This window comes from Scomber japonicus, chromosome 10 (genome assembly GCF_027409825.1).
Source record: "Scomber japonicus isolate fScoJap1 chromosome 10, fScoJap1.pri, whole genome shotgun sequence".
NCBI lineage: Eukaryota > Metazoa > Chordata > Actinopteri > Scombriformes > Scombridae > Scomber > Scomber japonicus.
In genome coordinates, this window is record NC_070587.1 from 17,096,476 (window position 1) to 17,111,299 (window position 14,824).

Consider the following 14,824-nt stretch of genomic DNA (forward strand, 5'->3'; position numbering starts at 1 on the left):
ACTTTCCTCCCTAAACAGAACATGTAGCTATAACAATAACAGCTAATCATAATAGAGAACAACAATCACTGATTACTCAAGCTGTAGGCAGTGATTGTGCTGCATACTGAAATGCACCCAGGCAGTACCTGTAACATATTAAAACAGGACGGTTTACATAACAAAAGATTATGTATTACGTTGTGTTTTTTTTAAATCAAATTTTACAACATTATAAACTTAGGAATAAGCCTTTCTATATGACTCCTTGGAGCTGAGCCTGGTCCTTCCAATAATGTATAAATAATCTAATTTTTCCAATATGGTGAATGACTCTTAAATATCTTCCAAATCATGTGTTTGAGGGAATGTGGGAGCTGATCCTCTGCACCATTCATCCTTCAATCTTTACTGTACAAATGTAATATTAGTGAATCTACCTGCAAGCTGCCCAGAAAGTTTCCAGCTGTCATGAGTTTGAGGGACTCCTGCCAGGATGGGGTGTTGCAGTTCTTCTCTGGGTCGATCTTCACTGTGTTGACCCGCCTCTGAAAGAGTAGCAGGACGCAGTCCATGATCCGCATGATGAGGTGGGGGGGACGCCCAAGTGTTCGTACTGTGGCAATGTCTGATGGCTTGATTGTCTGAGTGGGCAGAGGGACAGAAATAAATTTGACTTCATCTCAATGTTTAATGATGTTGTGAAATGAAAAAAGGGACCCCATGGATTACATCAGCCTTACAGTCATAATACTGCTATAACATTCACACAGTCTGATTTTATAACCTTCTTTTTATCTTGCACAATAAACCAATTGTCAGGATGTCATTCAAGGTGTTATGTTGTCATGTGGAACTTAGTTTTGTGTTATAATTACTCTTTGTACGCATGGGAGAAAAAGAAATGTGTGGGAGGAAAAGGTCAATTAAAAGAGGTGAATTTAACAGTCAAGCAAACTAGATGTACACCAGGGACACTACAGTGTAAAGTGAGTGAATAGGGAATTAACTGAGGTGAGAGCCAAGAATAAAATAATATGTTCCTCTTTTTATGACAGTACCTACATTTCACACATTGCTGCAGTTTGAGCATATAAACAATGTACATGCAGTGGAAGCATGACCAGAGGCACTGACAAGGACAGATTGAGGGAAATAAAGAAAGCATGAAGAGAGGGTAGAGAATCCAACAGAACAAGCAGAGTTGGACAGAGAGGGATAGGGAATTATCTCAAGGGATTGATTAAAATGAAAGAGACAGCAGGAGAGTAAAGGAAATGTCCCAGTGAGATTGTTTGGCTTGCTTTGTCAGGCCCCCTGCCCGCTCCTGTTCTTTCTTCTCCTTTTTGCACTCTCCTTGTTCGCGCTCTCTCCTCTCTGCTCTATTTCCTCTCAGTTTTTATTAGCCCAAGTTTGGTGTGAATCTCCCACCAGAGAGTCAGGCAGCAGACAGTCTGGTCTGGTCATCTACTTCGGCTTTCACTCCTCTCCTCTCCACTAGTCTCCTATCTATGACTATGACAGTTCCTCAATAAAATGACTGCTAATTCACAATTTCAATTAAGTTTTCACAATATCCTCGATACACAACAAGAATCTATTGCTCTATTGCGGGTCTTCTTACTTGATCGCAATTGGCTAATCAGCCTTACGCAGGTTCCTTTACATAAAGTTCTCCCAAATTAAACTAAACTGTAAACTGCTGCGGTGACGTTTTTTAACAGATAGATAGATAGATCTTTATTGTCATTGTATGTATACAATGAAAGGTGCATGCTGGGAAAAATAAAAACACGGATTCTACTTATATGGGCATGAGGCGGGGCCATGGGCGGAGCCATGGGCAGAACAGGGAGGTTGCGATAGGTTGCGAGGGCTGGATCTCGAGGACATTGTGCAATCAACCTGTCAATCATGACGTAGCCACGCCCTAATGCATACCTTGCTTTATTGTCAAATATAAAATCAGGGAGGCCTAAACTTCACAAATGAACATCATACTGCATTGAAGAAGGCTTTAAACTAGCGATTGAAACCATAAACACATTTTGAAAACATTTACTGAGGTTAGAAATCAAGTGAGAAGTTTGAGACGGAAGTCCATTTGACACCAAAATGGTCACCCCCTGGTGGCCTTTTGATAGAATGCAGTTCTAAGTTACTTCCGCGTTGGCTTCATTTCAGAGGACCAGAACTCCCCGCCTGGTACACTACACACACGCACAAGACCAAACACATCTCACCCATACCCATGACCACATACATATTCATAACCATATCCATAAAAACTTTAAAATATGTGTTGAATACTCTAAAATATAAATAAATAAGGGGCAATGAGACTTTACACTTATACATAGTTTAAGAGTACGGTCTAGACCTGCTCTATGTGTGAAGTGCCTGGAGATGACTTTTGTTGTGATTTGGCACTATGTAAATAAAGATTGATTGATTATTGCACAGAGTCAATTATTGTACTAAGTCCATTATTGCACTGGGTCTGGGGTGGAAGTTCTGTGTGTGTATATGTGTGTGTGATCACTGCAGTCTGTCCACAACTCTGGAGAAACAGCTGTTCTGCAGCCTGTTTGTGCGTCTGATGGGGGTTCTCTGCCTGAGGGGAGGGTGGTGAATAGGGGGATATGTTGATGTGTCACACAGCTACATTGATGTTTACATCAATGTAGCATTCCTCTCCTTCTATACTGTACTGCCTTGAGATGCCTTTTTTACCTGTTGTTCATTGTACTTATTTATCGTTACCTGTTTATTGTCCTACCTAATGTTTGGCCTATTTGTATGATGGTACTCAGGTACCCGCTATGGGGATTAATAAAGTATTTTGTATCGTACTGTATCATATAAACTAGCAGTAAAGGAGTAAGCTGTTGAAAAGTAGCATTAAACAATTTTGTACACTGTCTGCATAGATTCATCTCATCCATCCTGCTGTGCATTGTCAAATTGGTAAAATCATTTCAGGTGGTAGTAAAGGTTCATATTAAAATGCCTTGGACTTAAGAATTCTTTTGTGGCAAAAATCAGGTGAAATTAGGTGACAGCTGTAATCAAAACTCTCTGTAGCACTTGAAATATCATATGCATGATCATATTGCATGAGCATTAGTCCAAAGAGAATGTCGAAGTGCTGCTAGTTTAAAAATGTAAGGTTTCCACCTGAAGCAGCAAGATAAAAATTCTAATCTGGGACCTGCCACAGTAGCACTGTATGCAACCATCTACCCTGAAGGACAGTTTTAATTACAACATAGCTCAGAGCACCAAGCTAACTATAGACACCACCACACACAGCAAGTTACATGGGGCTTTAAGTGGCACCCTGAAGCAACGTTAAGTGAGACAGCAAGACAAATATCAGTGCTGGATGCTTTACACCACACAGGGGAGCACATGGACTGCTCCAACACACACTTTACTGACAATTTTTTAACCCTTGGGCAATCTCTTAGGGCATATTTATGCTGAGACAATTAGCATACAGTTGTAGAAGAGAACATCATGAAGAGTGGCACTCTAAGACAGGCTTGAATGAAACTGGTCACATCAAATATTAAAAACTAATTAAGATAAACTTTAAATAAAAGCTTGAAATAAAACATAGTTGATTCAAAATGTTTTAGAGGATAGTGATCCAACCAGACACAATATCTGATGGAGAAAACAAAGAAAAGAGTTATTTTCCCAACAGCATGCATACAGTTAAGACAAAACATCATATATCGTTCAACAGCAGTTACTAAGAAACAACCCAAAACCCACATTTAAAATATATTATTTAACATAGAAATAGGGAGGGAGGATCCTGAATATTGGTGCAGACTGGATGTCATGCAACAAGAGCATGTAGTGTTCTGTACATGAAGTGGGATTTTAAAGTAATTAAGATCCAGAAAAATGATGCAGGAATTGAGGTAACAAGAGGCTTGGCTGAAAGTAAGATAAAGATGTCTCAATGGTATCAGAGTATAGATATTTAAGTCAAGATAAGACCACATGGTAAGAATACTGTCCAGTTGGCATTGAGGGGAAGCAGAGTTAAAGAGACACCTCTGTACCATAATGTGTTCAACACTGCTGTTTCCCTACCTGTAGTGCAGCCTCAGCTTCCTCAAGTGCAGGCCGGGCAACTTCAAGTTTCTCCTCAGCTATAGCTTTGTCCGCTGAGATGCTGTCTACAATCGCCTGGGCCTTATCCTTCACTTTCTGGACTTCCACCTTAACTCGCTCTGCTGCCTGGGCTTTGACAGTCACCTCCTTTAACACCTGCACGCATGAAAAACAAATGAAAAAGATCATTACACTTCACTACAATCTCAACTTTCAGGCTAAACCTTTAGGCTAAGTATCAACAAAACAAAAAAGAACTGTGATAAAGCATTTCTGTAGACTATTAGTCATAGTCTTACTTTACTTAAAGCAAACACATACTGACTTGATATATATGAGCATAAATGTAGGCACACACACAATGTCAGCATGGACACTAATTATAATAATTGGAAAAAAGCACATATTGGACTCCACTATACATCATTTTCCTTATTTCACCCACTGCAGGAGCTTCATCACTTAAGTACACAATAATAGATCCTAAGTACCTACCTGAAACCTCCCGGGAATAGAACAGAATGATCTCACTCTCTATGTAATTTGTATTTACCCCTGAAACACTATAGCGCTGCGTGGTTAGTGCAGTCATGTACTTCCATTCATTTATTCGCTTACTCACACACTGGTTCCATTAATGTGACTGCAGTCACTGTTCATTACATGTACATTCATGTGTCCCTGCACATACACCTACAGTGAAATATAACCAAAAATAAACAGAGCAACATATAACTAAATTCAGAAGGTACACAGACGCAAGTCATTATGGACTGTGTTGCTGCTCCAAACTAAAATTTAAATTTAAAATGTGCGGAAACTACAAAGTGATAAAAAAAAGCTATTCTAAGGAGCATACCTAACTCCTGATACACTGATCTTACACACAAACATACCATGTCAGCCTTGTCATTGGCAACCTGTAGCTCCTTCTCTTTCACCTCCAGCTCCTTACTGAGTGCTGCTACTGACTCTGATGCCTCTTTGAGCTTCTGGAGACCCGTGTTCATCCTAAACAGGATAAATAGTACATATTATCAGTAAATCTACCTGTAATCGCAGCTTGCATCTTGCACCATGCTATTATGAAGTAGACTATCTGCGAGGCATCTTTGCATATCTGTGTCAGGGGTCTTGTTAGTTGTTTATGGCTGTTAATGTGGAACTACATGACATTATGACAGAGTTCATCCCTACATCAGGTGGTGGAAATACTGGCACTTTATTTCAGGTAAACAGCTTTTCATCCTTGGTGAGCTTGTAGGATGTGTGGTGAAGAAAAATAACACAGGTCACAAATATAAATGTCATGATATCCCTTCAACAGCTTCTAATAAATCTCAGGAGGCTCATAAGCAGACATAAGGTCAAAATCATTTAAAAAAAGAGAGAAATGTTATGCTATACGAGATCTGGGGTGTCTTTTCATCGTGTCATTTATACTGCACTTATGTTTATTACTCATAGCTGATGGTTCTGGATTGGCCTCTTCATTCTCCATTAGGATGCGTCCTGGTCATCCATCATTGTTGGTGCCAATAGGGAATCGATAACTATTGATTACCATTAGGGTCCATCTGTGACATAGTTCTTACACGTAGCTTTACCTGTGCCATGCACTAATCATGCCTAATTATCGGTTCCACAAACAATTGGTAAGAGAGGAAGACTAGATCACAGACTTAAGATACAACTACTGTATCTATTATTCTATATTCTCCATTACACACAAATCTTACATGAACACCCCTAACCTAATTTCAACAGATGTAGATTTTGTAGTTCGCATATAGTACATGCACAATTAGAGGCATTGATTCCTAACCCCTTTTAGCTGCTGGCTTACAAGCATCAAAAAGTCCCTCAGCTCTGCCAGTAGATGCATAATTATTAAAATGGGAAATGAAGAATTGTAGGCCATGGTGGCTAAAAAGAGGCTATGTGTTAACATTGTAATTTTGAATACATTTAATTCACTTATTTTTTTAAAATCTGTTTACCTGGTGGCAAGGGTCTGTACTTCAGACCTCTTTTCCTTATAGATGGTCTTGTAGCCCTGGATGAAGGAAAGGTAGGACTTGGGTGTAACATGGGTGGAGCGTCTGTATCTAGATTCAAACAAGATTTAATCAGAGTTATTATATGTCATATTAACAAACAACAACTGAGTTTTTTGCAGCTGGAGGTGAAATCTTAGGTGAATAGTTGCTCCAAGGTGACCCAAAGAAACAAAGTGTGTGTGATGAAATACTATACCTCTGGAAGTAGTCAACACACTTCTCTGCCACCCCATCCTGGAAAGAGCCCATGCACTGAACCACCTCAGTTTTGACTTGGGTAGTGCAATCAATGTCATAGACAGACAGGAAGTGCTCTGAAACTGAAAGACAGGACGAGCTTACTTACTGCTCAACACACTGACAGGTTTTAAGAAGTTGGTTATTTGTTGAGTTGATTGTTTTCCAAGCAGGAATGACTGTGTGATTATTATTAGTATTATGCATTTTCTACATCCATTACATCTCTGTCATACTTCAGACTAATTTAACACAATATGGACAGTACATTCAGAGACAAAGGGAAACACAGCAGGGGATAATTGCAAAATATTGACATTTACACAAATCATTTTCTAAAGCCAATGGTTTTTCGATGGATGTGCTGAAATAGATTGTTGTATCACGACAAGATACACAGAGTTAATATTATATTTATATGTTTTTTGAAAAATGTAATTACAATTCGTATCAGTGTGTAGTTGAAGGAACGTGTTTCTTAACAACATTCTGAAATAACACTGATAAGATTAATGACAAAATGCAGATGTACTGCTAGGCTTTACTGTTTTCATTTCCTCAATTAACAAAAGCAATTTATAAAGTTCTTATTTTTGTTCAGATTTTCAGCATTTACAAAGCACAAGGGACACATTATTAACAAGCTGACTGAGCTATAAATGAGTGATGCAATATGCCGGTTTCATCCGACTTTCCAGTTCTGCAAAAAATAACAGCAGCCACTCTGTATGGAAGATACACTAAAGGTATATATGCATACAGACAGATAATATATATACAATTAAAACTGCCTGCTAAATATACCTGCGACAAGTGCGTCTTTTGGCCAGCGACTGAACCAGTCCATGGTGCAGCCAGATATCAATGCTGGAAACTTTAACGCCCGGTTGCGGAACTTTTCCCCAACAGGTGAAAAGCACAGAACAACATGGAGATTATGTCGGACCCGTGACATGAAGTACTCGTACAGGTTTTCATTGGTCGGAGGTCGCCTGGGGAACTCCCGCTTCATGACAGGAATGAGATCGCTGAGGATCTCGTCAATTTCATCACGAGCAAACAAGTTGGATACCTGAGGACAGAAACATACACTTCATTTATGTAATTGAGGTCATGATATTATCAGTATCTTTTATCTATCCATCCATCTATCTAGTCTCTGTGTGTATTCTAAACTTAAAATACAGATGATCATAACACAATTTGTTCACAATGATCTGTTTAGGATAGGAAATTAGTGTTGAATTAGGTAAAAGACTTCTCATTCAAAGCATGTTTAGTCTAGATTTTAGATGGAGTGACAAGACAACAGAAAGTAAGAGAGGCACAGTCAGAAATAAAGCTTCTCCAACACAAAACAGAAACCACAATGTTTAGTCATGTAAAATACTTTGTGTTAATGACTGTGAAAACAACAGTTACATATTTAATAATAATTTAATAATAAATAATAATAATAATAACAATAATAATAATAATAATTTAATCCTTCAAATGGTGTTTTTGTTTACATCATTATCACCATATCAGATTCTCTCTAATGTGTCTGTTACTCCTGACATTTTGTCTTGACATCTTAGACCCTTCATCACATTAGTATATACATTTTTTTAAATTAAGTGATTGCTGAGTGGATAGTATCTGGTGAAGAAAATGAATTACAGTATGACATTTACTGTGTAGCAGCTGCAGGATGAGTTTATTTATGTTCATTTAGTTACATTTAATGTAATTTGACATTTGGACATTTTTAACAGTTTATTCCTCGCTCATCCTCTGCCTTTGCCTCATCTTGTGGAAAGAAAAACAACTAGTGTCTTTTCATTCTGGATTAACACTCCCACTCTGTTCAGGTTTGACGAAGAGGATGGTGTTACAATATCCTTAATGCTGCTTTTTGCACCTTTTCAGTAAATCCCTGGTTGCCCAGAGAAAAAGATTAAGAGTGGTAGACGGAATGCAGAAAGAGTAGGAAAGTCTTGGAAGGTCATCTGGTGTTGTGGTTAGAAGCATGTCACTAACCATCTGCTGGCTTATTTCAACCTAAACAACAAGCTCACACCAACAGCTCGCTCTTCATCTTTGTTTCTCTGTCACCTCTGTTGCTGTCTCACACAATCCTAACAAACACTTCTCTCGCTTTCCATCACAGACAAAACTCGACATACACACCTGCACACAAGCAGCAAGCCAAAACACCACTCTTCCCTGGTCCCCACATTCTATTTACCTCCCATGGTAAAGTAGCTGCTGCTTAATGTGCTATCTGGGGAGGGAGGACGGGGACGCTACCATGATGAGACAGACATGAGAGGTGAGAGCAACAAAACTAAGGAAGACCAGTAAACAGAAGGCAGGAAGAGGAAATGGGTCGATAAGATGGAGTAAACAAAGAGTGGCAAAGTAGATGAAGGAAAACAACAAGGGGGAAAAACTTAAGTCAGAACAATTCACATTAAACCACTCATTGATTTAGCAGGGTTATTAATACTTGTAACAGAGTAGGTTTGATTTTGGCAAAGCAGATAAGGACCCTGTTTACCAATATCAAATTATCTTATAGGCTGAGAGTCTAATTCATTGAATATACGTAGATATGAGCTGCCCATAGTACTAAAAAAATGCTTAATTAATACTTCTCTTTAAAAAGGTATATGTAATAAGATTGATTAAAAATACATTTCCCACCGTACACTGAGATCATAATTAACATATATCCCCATATCATGCATAGTCTTATTCTAAATCAAAGTATGTACAAGAGAGCAAAGAGAGTATGCCAACTTCTTAAAATGATCTTGATCTTTTATGTGTACATAACTTAAAATGTATTTATGATTTCTAAGAACATCTTTATTTGAAATATGTGAGAAGATTTATGAGATGGGTTTTAAGCCTACTATTAGGTTATAAAATTGAGCCCTGTTTTTACAGCCAGCTGCCACACATGCATTAGTATTGATTAGAATTGCATTACACCCTGAAAGAACATAAATATCCAAGTGAGGGCAAAAAGCAGAGACACTCCTGTGTGAGCACGGAGATGCCTGATGGAGAAATGAGTGAGTTATTGTATTTAAATTGCTTGACATTAGGTGTGTAAAAATGGATTGATTGATTGATTGGTTCAGTTACGTAATGTCAGAATGTCAGAGCTGTACTACATTAATCTTGGATTTCTGTTACTTCTTTTTTTGTCTTCTTACCAGCAAACCTGATATAACATTGGTATGTGCATGCACTGCTCCCTGGCTTCACTTGTGAATGTGAACAACAGACTGCAGGCATGGTATGGTAACCTGAATGAGCTCGCTCTGCTCAGCACTCTTTGCACTCTTTTCATCTTTAAAGTTGCCAGTGTCAGGTCTCTGTTTCAGTTGTTGTGGTCATTGCTGGAATGTGTTTCTGTGCAACAATTACTATCATCGCATTTGTGTGACATGGCTCTTTTGATGGTTCCACAATTTGCTGGAAACACTGCTGTTCCCACTGTCGGAAATGTTGCGCACATGATTTCCTGAGTGCTGGAGGATTTCTCAGGAGGGACTTCAAAACAAACAGCAACACAGTAAAGGAATATTTATGTCCTTAAGAGCGTGAGGGAGTCAGAAGAAAAAAAAGGTTGAAGGGAAGAACAAAAAGAAAATGTGGGCAGTAGGAGAACAGAAGACCAAACAAACAGGAGAGAGGGATAACTCAAACGTAGGATTAAATGAAAGATGGATGAGGAGAGAAGAACTTAGAGGCCTGTGAAGAACCAAGGAAGAGTGATGGAGGTGGAGACAGAGTTAAAGAGGCAAAGATGACAATGACGAAGATTAGGAGAAGGAATGGAGAAGGGGGAAAAGAGAAGGACAACAACAGAAAACTGAGGAAAGAGAACAAAGAGAAATTACTTGATGAAAAGAAAAGGAAGGAAATGAGTCGGGAAAAGGCTGGGACGCACAAAACTAAGGAGTAGGTGTAGAGGAGGAGAGCACAGAAAGGCCAGGCAAAGAGGACAGGAAACAAGAGAGTGGAGTGCAAAGTGCTACTGTAGCTACCCAAAATCCACTATACCCAGTATAGTGGATGATTCTGGGGACTGCAGTAGAGATTGATGCTAACAGTGGCACTTGACCTTGAAGCTACCTGCTGCTATTACTGCTGTTACAGAACAATACAGGAAAAAGCCATTCTGTAGGTGTAATGCAGAGTAATGCAAAAAAGGAGAATACCTGGCTCAATTCATTACATCCAAATTGTAACATAAAATGCATCTGCAAAGCTTTTTAGCTGATTCAGCGAGACAAGATAATATAACATTTGTTCCCTTTCTCCACTAGCAGATTTAAGATATATACACACACACACACACATGCACACACACACACACACACACACACACACACACACACACACACACACACACACACACACACACACACACACACACACACACACACACACACACACACACACACACACACACACAAACTAGTATTTTAACTTTCTATAGGAACCTTTCATAATTAAGCTGTAAATTCATATTATATATTTAGTTAAATGTATGTGCATTTTTCCACATGCTCCTGACCTCTCCAGATGACAGAACGTTGTTCATGTACTCGAGGAAGGACTCATCTTTGATCTCGTTGTCGGTAAAGATGAAGCTGATGCCTTTGCCATGTTGGCCAGCTGTCCTGTACAAACCCTTCAGGTCATCCATCAGGTTGGCAGTGTTGTATGAGCTGGAAAAGAATAGCATTCATAAAAATAAATATGCATGCCCTTTTTTTCTCTTTTTTCCCCCCGCAGTTTCTGCTTTTATCACTCCAAACTAATTTGAAAGTAGGAAAGATGTAAAAAGGAAAACAGCATGTGAAGTGTGTGCTTGTGTGTGTATATGTGTAACTGTTGAATATGCAATTGATGTTGTTTGAACTCAGGGCACCATTACAGTGTGTAATTGTAAATCTATTGTTTAGCACCCCATGTGGCCAGTAATTTATTTATTTGTTTATTTATTCATAGGAGACGGCACATTAATCAATAACGACATTTTAACAGCATCAATGTAAATGAACGGGGGTTAGCGCAGCAGCTTATTTGCACTTGTAGTCAAGACATCTTGACATCCTCTTTGATTTAATTCTTTTGAACAGTAACTTGCATGGCTTTGAATATAGATATTTTGTATCATGTGTAACAATGAAAATGGTGAAAGGGCAAAAAAGTGAGAGACACACTGACAGCCTTATAATGAACCTGTGCATGTGCATGTTTGTGAGTGTGTGTACAGTATGTATATGTATGTGTGTGTGTGTGTGTGTGTGTGTGTGTGTGTGTGTGTAAACACTGAAAGGTGTTATTTGGAGTTTCAAGATGGGGTGCTTTTTTTAGTGTAAGTGGCAAAAAAAGTGTGAAAAGATTCAGTTCTGGCTTTAACAGTGGTAAAGAAACAGCAGTGTAAATGTCCATTTGTCCATATAGTTGTGTATATGTGTAAGTGTGTTATTTTTCTGACTGTCTGTTTGTTTTTGTATGTGTCTCCATCTGTTTTTGTGCGTGTGTGTGTGTGTGTGTGTGTGTGTGTGTGTGTGTGTGTGTGTGTGAATGTGAATGAATTGTCGAGCAGGAGATGAAAAATAAACGAGAGTAAAAGTGTGAGATTAATGGGTGGAATAAATCTGTTCAAAAATCTGGGAGAGAAATGAATGCATGAAAAAGATATATATCTAGGAAAAACATGGCTAGCTAATAACTCAATGGCTTCATATGAACAGAAAACAGTTAACACTGCTTGTTACTACTACTGTATTCTTTAGGAGAAAGTACAGTGATAACAGGGTGCACAGAGTTAGGATTAGCTTTGCAAAGCCAGCCTACATCTGAAAACATCTACCCAAAAATCTATTTAGGTCTAGCAGACCCAGCAAACCGTAGGATAAGTTTTAAATGATAAAGTGCAATTCTTAGACTGTGAACTACTAAATATACAGTATGTTGTAAATGCAATAAAGACGAATAATGAGTCACCAATTAACTATAATATTTATTTATTGCCTCAAATATATTCAGAGTTCATGTTGATTCATGATTAACAAAAAAGTTGATGATTACAGAGCAGCTGGAATGTTTCTTTGCTTTGAAAAATCAAAAGAATGATTGGTGACAGCCCAGCGAGGAGTATTTCTGTAGGATGGGTTCATGCTGATGTCAGAGTGAAACACAGCACTTGTCAGTCATCCTTATTGCAGCCTAAATGAAATGATGACTGACTAAGCAAATACACATGCCTTGCCAGAGCACAATGAGCAAACGAAGTGTGAACTGGCATCACCCAGAGTGGGGGGCTTTTTTGCGGGCAGTTTGCAGTCTGGTGACTTGATCTTAGAATTCAGGTCAGAATTAAGAGCACAACATGAAGGAAAAATCATGAAGATATGATTACTGAGGTAAATATATGATTGCTGAGGTAAAGGTGCATGGACAAGAAATAAATGCTGTGTGTGTGTGTGTGTGTGTGTGTGTGTGTGTGTGTGTGTGTGTTTGTGTGTGTGTTTGTGGATAATGTATGTACGCATTACCGTGTGAGAGTGATTTGGAAGATCTTGTATCCAGCGATAAATGAGGCCAGTCTGGTCAGGCTCTGCTTTCCTGAGCCCCCAACACCAACCAACAAGGCATTACCACTGGGTGTCCGGATTATCCTTGATACCTAAATACATATAAACATACATGGGACATAGAGTGGGACATTTTTTTTGAGTGTCTCAAATAAGTTTCTCTGTCCCTGATTTGAATCAGACCCAATGTAATACTTGCTATCTGCCGATGATAGAATGTTATGTACACTGTTTGCTTATAAAGCAAGAGAGCAGATAGATAACAGATTTGTTTAGGGAAGCTGTATTTTTTCTAACCCTGTGTAACTCACAGAGGTGTGTCCAAATAATAATAATGTTTCATATTCACACACTAATGTAAAGGAGTCGAGGAGCTCTGCAATGTAGACAAAACAGTACAGTAATAAAAAAAAAAATCAGCCTGTTAGTGACTTTGTTTTAGACAATTAATACCTGGATTAGTCTCTATATCAATCCTTTGAATTGGCTTGCAAGTGCACATCAGCAGCTAAACAAGTTATACACAAGAAGCTTGACCAATCAATAAATGGCTGGAGTCTTGAGAATAAAAAAAGGACCATACATTTGTCAGGTGGCCAGAGACACACCTCCAGTGGGGTGTGGTTCTGTTGCTACTGGCCGTGTAGCAAGCATATTACTTTGCCTCAAGGTCATACCCTAATTTTTTGTTATTAAAGAGCTTGTGGCATCTATTCTTGCCAATATTACTATTCCTTAAATTAACACTATTATGGCCAAATGATAAAGGCACATTACATTAAAGGATACATTACCTTGACCAGATGTATCATAGCATCTTGAAAGAAGACCATGTCCATGCCAGTGCCTCTGATACTCTCATTGTAATGGCTCAGGAACATGTTTAGGCGATCTTTTAAACTCTCAAATGACTCAATGGGCTCGTAGACTTTGGGTAAATCAAAGTCTGAATCTTCTGGCTCCTCTCCTGTGATGCATTTTATATTAAACATTATCACAATGCAAAAGTAAGAAAGACATGGAAAATGAATTCCTGTAATTTAATCAGATGTAACACTGTTTTAATCTTCCGCAGAAGTACCTGTAGCCTCTGGTGCATCTCGTAGAAAGTCGACAAAGTATCTGTCCACTCCGTAGTCCACTATGTTCTTGTGGTCTTCACCAAGCCCCTCTTCAACCAGTTTTACCAAAGCCTGGTCAAACCACTCCACGTCCTCAGGCATGGTAAATCTGTCAGCTATCACACGTTTACACTCATGCTTCCACAAGGCAAGCAGCACCTGGAAAATTGTGAGTTTTGTATTATTGTTGTAAATCTCTCTTCAGTCTATGAGCACAAAAAATGAGAAATTCAGAATCTGCACTCTTGAATTTACAGACAGCATGTCCAATATGACAAATAGCATTGATTTGGAGGAACAGTTTTATCCTTTTATATATTCATTGTATGATGAGGAAGAAAAGCAATGGATGAATAATTGCTTTAACACATTTAAGCATTGATTAAATGCATTTATTATAGGATTATAGGAAATCTGCACATACAGCCACCTCATCATGAAATAAAACCCTAGGAAAAATTCATATTTAATTTCTATATTTCTGTATTCTCTTAGAGTGTTGAGATGGCAGCCTCAGCAGCAATGTTGAGCATGTTTACATCTTCCCTAAGCAGCCTGAGCTAGAAGATATATTTCATTGTATTCGATTATTCAGTGGATCTGTAAACCATTACGGAGTTAAACAATACAGTAAGTTTTGAACTTGCATGGCACAATTTTCAGAGGTATTAGATACTGAAAATGTTCTATT

At 38.5% G+C, this 14,824-nt stretch overlaps 1 protein-coding gene across 3 annotated transcripts in view; it reads right to left on the reverse strand.

Moving 5' to 3' along the window:
* The window catches only part of dnah5 (dynein, axonemal, heavy chain 5), a 101,843-nt gene that overhangs the window by 35,661 nt on the left and 51,358 nt on the right, over positions 1 to 14,824 (reverse strand). For all 3 annotated transcript variants that reach the window (XM_053327431.1, XM_053327429.1, XM_053327432.1), the window contains 10 exons: positions 14,094 to 14,292; positions 13,807 to 13,979; positions 12,974 to 13,104; positions 10,981 to 11,134; positions 7,209 to 7,476; positions 6,364 to 6,487; positions 6,108 to 6,215; positions 5,004 to 5,118; positions 4,087 to 4,263; positions 420 to 623 (listed from right to left, as the gene is read on the reverse strand). In XM_053327431.1, coding sequence (XP_053183406.1) covers positions 420 to 623; positions 4,087 to 4,263; positions 5,004 to 5,118; positions 6,108 to 6,215; positions 6,364 to 6,487; positions 7,209 to 7,476; positions 10,981 to 11,134; positions 12,974 to 13,104; positions 13,807 to 13,979; positions 14,094 to 14,292 — 1,653 coding nt within the window. The remainder of the gene's footprint in view (positions 1 to 419; positions 624 to 4,086; positions 4,264 to 5,003; positions 5,119 to 6,107; positions 6,216 to 6,363; positions 6,488 to 7,208; positions 7,477 to 10,980; positions 11,135 to 12,973; positions 13,105 to 13,806; positions 13,980 to 14,093; positions 14,293 to 14,824) is intronic.